Genomic DNA, 7,837 nt, shown 5'->3' with positions numbered 1-7,837 from the left:
AGAGAGAGAGAAACACATAGAAAGACAAAGACAGCAAGAGAGAAACAGACAGAGAGATACTGAGAGACAGACAGACAGACTGACATACTGACAGACAAAGAAATAGAGATAGAAACAATAAGACAGAGAGAGAGAGAGAGAGAGAGAGACAGACAGAAAGAGAGAAACAGACACAGACAGATATAAGACATCAGAAAGAGACAGAGAGAGACAGACAACGAGGAAAGAACACACGAGAGACAGACAGAAAAACAGAGAAAGAGATCTAGAGAGAAAGTCAGAGACATAAAGAGAAAAGACAAAGAGAGACAGAGAGAAAGAAAGAAACACGGAGAAAGACAGACAGAGAAACAGAGAGAGAGAGCGAGAGAGAGAGAGAGAGCAAGCAAAAGACAGAATATAGCGTGTGTCTGAAACACACACTAGTGTGTGTGTGTGTGTATGTGTGTGTGTGTGTGTGTGTGTGTGTGTGTGTGTGTGTGTGTGTGTGTGTGTGTGTGTGCGCGCACGCAACTAGAAGGAAGAGATGTACATTTCAGGGCCAGAACAGAGTGAAAGTCACTCAGATGGAGATGGAAACCTGACCGTCCCTGTTTCCAGGGTGTGAGAAATCAAAACCAAACCACACAGACATCTGAACACAGACATCCAAACCAAACACAGCAGCTCAGCACACTCTCCGACAGAGTTCAGCACCGCTTTCACAGCTGAAAACTCAAAGAGGCCGTGTGTGTGTGTGTGTGTGTGTGTGTGTGTGTGTGTGTGTGTGTGCGCATGCGTAGAACCCCCACTGATGCAGAGCCATTCACATTGAACGCAGCGGCTCTGTCCAAAAAAGCATTAAGCCATCACCCAGCTATAAGCAATTTACATATCCTCTGTGTGTGTGTGTGTGTGTGTGTGGTGTGTTTAACGACACTCTTTAATGCACAGCGATACACAAATCAGACAACAGTCTACCTCAGCATACAGACCTCTGGTTAGAGCATATCAATTTACCCCTTTTAAAGCTTTGAGATAAGTCAGAATGGTAGTCACACTCTGGAAGACAAAGTAGAAAGAAAGGAGGAGAGTTTTTGAGGGAAAAAAAATTAGTAGTCCATTTCCAAAAGTAACAATAAGACGTTAATAAATTAATGAATTAACACAATTTCCCCATTTACCCCAAATGCAGTCGATGCAATGTTTACTTTAGTTTAGTTCTGCACAGGAGCTACAAGGACAGTGTAGCGAAAAATGAAAAATAATCCGTGAAGTGAAACCACGTGAACATCTGCATAACATCTGGACTAGCCAGCTCAAATGACAGGTTCGGTAGAGAATCCGATTTTTGGAATTAATTTCAAAACCTGATAAGCTACGAGACTGTTAAACGATGGAGTATTCTCTTGTAGGTGCTATAAATCAATTTACTTTCAAATTTTACACTTAAAAAAAAAGTGCCGTTTCAGTACTACATTTCCCAGAATCCCAAGCTGAAACCCACCAAGAAGAAACGCCATGTCATCTCGCGATCTGCGATTGTTTTTTTTTTTTTTTTTGGCTGATAAGATCGCATCTTGAACACGGAGTAAAAATACTAGGAGATGCCAATAATATTCGAAGATAAACACATTACGGCGGAGAAAAGCGGAGGGAAAACTATTCAATGACATTTAATCATTTGCGATGGATTCTGCGAATCGCAGTTCTTTCGTCTCGTACAAAAAGACAAATGTTTAAAAAATTTGAAAGTAATTTTCAGGAAGTCATGAGTCATCTCATAGCTGGCGTGGTGTTAGTTCGACAACTCTTTATTTAAAGAATTGTTCTGAAAATTCGGTGGAGAAAATGAATTTCCAGGAAGGCTAAAAAAGTGGGCGGTCACTACTGAGGCGGGGCCTGGACAGAGCAAACAGATAGTCGTGTCATAAACGGCGCACTTTGTGCATGTTTATCGCGCTCACACTATTAATATCGGAACGCTGGACACGTTATTCGTTTGACAGTCACAGCCCCCAACAGCTATGTAGTACAAGGGGCGGAGCCACCAGGGGGTGCTGGTGTTTAAATTGTGCTAAATGTTAAAAGTTCGCAGATGTTTTAATGGTTTTCATTCCAGACACACAGAAGCAGGACCTAATAGTCGTTTGAAGATGACCCTTTAGAACATAGGCCATTTGAGACGCAGCCAGTGATTACAGTTTTCCAAGATGGCCGCCTCAGCTACACGGAGTTTTGTTCATGTTTTCAGATTACAGTTCGCAACACTGGGTCCTAAACTACTGGATGCAGGTCTAGCCTCATAGGTCCTGTGCAGAACATTCACACTATCATGCTACAAGTCACTTGTAGTTTGTTTCTTGTGGGTGTGGCCTGTCCAGCCCAGCGTCGAATAACAGTAGTAGCTATATATAGCTTCTAAATCTCAATAACTAAACAGGAATTAAATAACGCACTAATCAGCGTGACAAATGGTTGTTTGATTTACATGCTACGAGCTTCATACTAGATTTGTTGGCGCATTCACAAAGCAAGCGACCTTTACTAGCTACGTACACACACCAGAGACGACAACGATCTCTGCAGCTTTCTTCCGAGCATTATTTTTTCGTTATCTCGTCACTGTATGTTTATACGTTATAAGTTGTTCATCCATTGTTGTGCATCATACTTAATTTGCATAGAATCAAGAAAATCTCAGGTCACTTCGTCACCGTTCTCTGTTTTGCGTACAAACACAGAAAATGAACCTGACTGCTTGCTAGTGTGAACGCAGGGCGGCGCTAAATACACACCTAAATATGATCGACTACATTTTGAGTTGCAAATTTGAGGTTTGAGTTCTCATTCCTTTGCAGTGATTAGTTTGGTTAAAGTCTATTCCATAACCTGAAAGCTATTTCTTGTGTTTTCTGATCACGATTAAAAAAAAGAAAAGAAGTGCTACAAAGGAAGAAGGGTGACACAAACCAAGCCTAACGCTAATACCTCCCGTTCAGCAGCAGCACACTCCAGCTCACTGTTCTACAGCCAGTCAATCAGGGGACAGAGGAGTCACTGTGGGGAGCTACTTCTCATTCAATGGGGCTTATAAAGAGACAACATTAATCACTCCCCAGGGCGACTACAGGGACCAGAGAGGCTCGATTGTCAAGCTGGGGTCAAGTGAAATCATCCGGAGAGCTGTTACTGCATGTCATTTTGTTACATAAACAAAATAAGTATTGCTTGTTCGGCTAGTATCTGTTGTATTTGTTTTGTTTCCAGATGTTTCCACCTGACGACTAAATCTAGGGAGCGCCACCACGTGTGTGGCTCGCTGACTAACCTACACCCTGCAAACCAAACCGAGAACAACAGAAGTGTCAGAATGAAAGACAGAGAGAGAGAGAGAGAGAGAAAAAGCAGATACACAGTGCTTGCTTGTCCTTGAGGCCTACCTCCGACGGTTAGAACACTTAGTCGATCCTTGAAATGTGTAAGGTCTGGAGAAGCAGTGACAGGAAAGAAACATCCGGAAGACGTTAATGACCACAATGATGAGACACAACAGTAAATTACTGTATTTTCCAGACAACATGTTGATGTGAAACCCCTGTTCCACTACAAAAAAAGCCCTTAACATCCGAGATGTGAGATGCTCCGGAAATAGTTTCGTGTCTCCCCCTCCCCTCCCCCGTTAGTGCTTCCCTAATTTAGCGTTGCAATGCACACTAGTGTAAAAATTATAACCTAAAACCAAGATGCATCACCGTACAAGCTCAAGCGCCTGCTACAGGTCTAGTGGTCTTAAAAGTCTGGAAAATACGGTAGCCCAAATATTACCAGAGGTCTGGTAATATTCGCACTGATAAATAACACACAGAGACATACAAACAATACCGATGAAGTGCATAAAAAGCCCAATTTCAGCAACAGCACCTATCCATGATTGAGCTTTTAATCTAATTCGAATTAACAAATACGACCATCACCACACCTGTTTACTTCTACAGATCATAAGCGAAGCTCGCCAAAAAACAAGGCCTACTCAAACACAAGCTCCTACAAAACAAAAAAAAACTGAGGCCTCAAGCCCTGCCGCAGCACAGAACCCCCTTCAACCCTGAGCTCAGATTTAACCACAAAATTCCCTCGGTCCTGCTCTAAATGGATTCGGTGCGGAAAAACATGCAGCACTGTCACATGCTGTCAGTGTATTCACACAACGAATGTGCGGTTAATCAGTTATACAATGTTCAACACACATAATGCCTTCATGGACACTTCAGGTAGTCTTTGAGGGGTTTTTTTTTTTTTTTAATAAAAACCCATAACTCTTGATGTGACTATCTTGAAAGCCTGAACCATACCTAGTGGCCAAATCTCTTTACTGCATTGACTAACAGTCATTTGTGTTCAGGCCGTTAAAGGTGCAGTGTGTAACATTTAAAAATGTTTCTCGATTTGTACTATAATCACACAACTTCCACACAGTGGATCGTAATGGTTTTACAGTATGTTGGATTTGACCATATTGTCATTTCCTCAGGCTCCGAATGCAGCGATGCAGGTTTAAAGGTGCGGTCTGTCATTTTTAAAAGTAATCCTATAAAAGATACCACCGCAAAACTGAGATTCAAAACAGTGCCTTGTAACAGAGGTCTGGTATGTTTCTTCATTTCATTACATTACATTACATACTTTTGACTTTACAAAACTAATAATAATAATAAAATAAATAAAGAAAATGCATCTTTCAATTTAGCTAGCTAATGTGTCTTAGCCTGACAGGCTTCAAGTGCAACATGCTAGCTAGTGCACTGCATGAGCGCTAACCCTGATTAAAAACTAGCGGCTAGCATGTAACTGAGAGTCAATCAATGGTATTTGTACAGCAATTAAACTAAACGTGATGCGTCTACTTGGGTTCCTTTGCTGCCCAATCATTTTAAAATATGTTTTTTAAATCTTATATGCTCTTAAATATGCCTTTTAAAATCAGCCATGTCTGCTGGGTGTTAAAGTGTCCCTCAAACACACTCCAGTGCAAGCACAATGTAAAGCAAGTTCCTGCTAACATGCCCTTTATGCAAACACTCGCCCTGCCAAACAGGATCGCGTCCTCTGCCTACAGGCTCGAATACTAGAATAGAGAGAGTACAGGAAGCAGGACAGTTTTTATATGTTGGACCTCTGATACAGAGGTCAGGGTTCTCTTACGCATCGAAGCTGGAATTTGGACACCTTAAACGTCTGGTGATTGATTACCCCCAGGTGCCTGGAAGCCATACATATTTCAACTGAATCATCGTTTATCAAATGGCTGAACGTGTATGAGGTTTGTGCGGTTGTCATTAGCAGATTATTTCAGTTATCAGGATGAGTACTGGTTACAAAGGACATGAGCGCTGTGTCCGAAATATTCCCTTAATCATTAACGCTATGTAGAACACTACTGTAGGGAACGGAACGAACGCCTTTTCCGTCTCGCAACGCAACATACAAATTTCTCCTTTTGAGACGTTGCCATAGTAACTTGTAACATGTTTTGAAAGGACGTTCTCATTGTAACTCCTGACAACGCAGTGCATTTTGGGTATTCCGTGCCCTCTAGGGTACATCACTTGTACACTACCTATGGCAGGGCATTATGGGATTAAAATAGAGCACTGGATATATTTCACTGTTTCCAGACAGCACTGCAGAGTGGCCCATCTTGAAAATAGTCCACTACGTAGTGAATAAGGCATAGTTTCGGACACAGCCAAGGTGTTATTTAGGAAGTGCAAATATGCTGTTAGTATAAGTATGTAAGAGGACGATGATACCCGGTGAAGCTGCTTTCACACTTTGTGAAAAAAGCCGTCTTTATCGCACTCCAAATCTACGCAGTTATTTTTAATTAGACTGCAATGTTCCTCATATTAACGTGCTACCAAGACTAACTTTTTCATGTGCTGTCCTCCATGCTGGTTTTTATTCCTTGCGCCTCAACATACAAACTAATTGGTTGAGATGTAAAGAAAAGGCACTCTGTTGCAACCAAAAAGCAGCTTCCTGAAGTAATATATGTAAAACATGTGCTGGTGGTTGAGGGAAAAAAAAAAACAAAAAAAAAACACACCACCAAGTGTGAAAGCAGCCTAGACTGCTAATCTTGTGTTCGTCTCTTGGGCCAATTCTTGAGTCAATAGCAGCCTCGCTAACGACAAAACCTCACAGAGTCAACGCTGGACTAACTGGTGTCACTCCACACGTCTCCCCAGTCAAGAGTCTTCATAAAAAGAAAGAGGAGTGCGTCCTGCGTCATGTGTTTTGACGCAGCTAGGAGAAAGAAACTGTGCAGGCAAAGTGTAACAGGAACTAAGAAGCTGAAAAGTGTGCAGTGTGCAAGTCAGAGGCTGCAGTTTAAAAGAGAAGGCCAAGCTTGGTAGACCCTCCAAAGCAAACACAGCTTTGCTTTATTTCTAGTCTCGTCTACATTGAGCGGGGCTGTAACGCTCCAGGGCAGGACGGCGGATTCGTTTAGAGACGTGCTGGAGTGCGTAACCGATCCCGATCTTTGCGTCGCCGCCAGCCGTCCTGGAACGGAGGTTTACATCCCCGCTCGGTGCTTAATGACGAGCCGGTACAACACGCTTCATAACTCCTCACCGAGTTTATCCGAAGACGTAATAATGTCTGTGGGGACGCAAGAGTCCAGATCAGCATCCATAATCCCCAGAGGGTCCAGCTGAGCGACATGGTGACCCCGGATCTACAGGAGACAATGCAGCCGCCGGGGAAAAAAAGAAACGGGGCAAAGAATGCGAGAGCACCCACGATGGGAGAGGATGAAGATAGAGGTGCGAGTGAGGATGGAGTGGTGAAAGATGGAAAGAAAAGAAAGACAAATAAAAGGAAGGAAAGCGAGAGAAAGAGGAAGGGCGGGGTGGGGTGGGATGGGGGGGGAAAGCGACAATAACACAAAACAGGCTCATTAATGTTGTTCTGCAGAGCTGTGGAAGGGACAGAAAACATTTCTCACCAACATGCTGGTACCCAGTAGCTACTGGGGCTTCGTCAAAATTTACACAACTGATGCCGAGCGGGTCGAGGTTGGCATTATGATGCCCCATGACCTGGAAACAAGGCAACAGCAGTCACAAGAGACCGGGACACAAACTCACCATGCAGAGTCGGGGGCAAATCCCAAAACGGTCTTCACCTTAAGCAGAAAAACGCTATAAAAACAGTGTATACCTTTATACCTTTATATACCAGGGCTGTCGGAACAAATGGCATAGTAAAGACACTAGAGAAATGTTCATATTTATCATATCTAACAATCCACATTCAAGTGCTCAAGATTTGATCTTGAGGTACGAATATCGCTAACTAGAAAATCAAAAAAAGACAAAAAAAAAAAAAAGTAAAAAAATCTACCACTAAATCCCTTTTATGAATATCAGTGGGCGAGACAGCTTCTCTAAAACTTAAATGCTGCTAAATCAGCAGTATTTTCACACATGTACGGCCACATCTAAATTTTTATACAAATCTATTCATCGTTATTTGTATTATCTTCAGTAAGTGGGAGCAAAAATTTCCAATAACGTGACCAATAAAGGTTTTATCTTATCTTAACAATAAGCAGCACCTACGTTTTTAACTCCGCCCACTTCGTTTCTATTGGGCCGCAGGTCCGAGGCTTGTGAATTCACAGGTTAAATTTGACCCAGATTAAAAAGTGATCAGGACGTGAACTGCTCCCAGAAGCGTGTGATAGCCTTTTTAGGGCCCATGTCCTTCGTCCTTTCCCCTTCAGTGACACGCTTTTTCTGATGGACGTTTTCTCTACAGGTTTGGTCTGATCGTTATTTTAGATGAAAAA

The 7,837-nt window shown here is 42.5% G+C and overlaps 1 protein-coding gene across 4 annotated transcripts in view; it reads right to left on the bottom strand.

Annotated features, from left to right (window-relative positions):
- Positions 1-7,837, bottom strand: part of ogdha (oxoglutarate dehydrogenase a) — a 34,263-nt gene that overhangs the window by 13,149 nt on the left and 13,277 nt on the right. The window contains exons 4-6 of one of the 4 annotated variants that reach the window (XM_053236317.1): positions 6,619-6,721; positions 3,423-3,467; positions 1,000-1,041 (exon numbers count right to left, since the gene is read on the bottom strand). In XM_053236317.1, coding sequence (XP_053092292.1) covers positions 1,000-1,041; positions 3,423-3,467; positions 6,619-6,721 — 190 coding nt within the window. Of the gene's footprint in view, positions 1-999; positions 1,042-3,422; positions 3,468-6,618; positions 6,722-6,991; positions 7,086-7,837 lie in introns of all 4 variants that reach the window. The other 3 variants (XM_053236318.1, XM_034306452.2, XM_034306451.2) reach the window with 3 other exon arrangements.

The sequence above is a fragment of the Pangasianodon hypophthalmus genome, chromosome 8, assembly GCF_027358585.1.
Source record: "Pangasianodon hypophthalmus isolate fPanHyp1 chromosome 8, fPanHyp1.pri, whole genome shotgun sequence".
NCBI classification, from domain to species: Eukaryota; Metazoa; Chordata; class Actinopteri; order Siluriformes; family Pangasiidae; genus Pangasianodon; species Pangasianodon hypophthalmus.
This window is presented reverse-complemented; position numbering and strand designations above follow the sequence as displayed.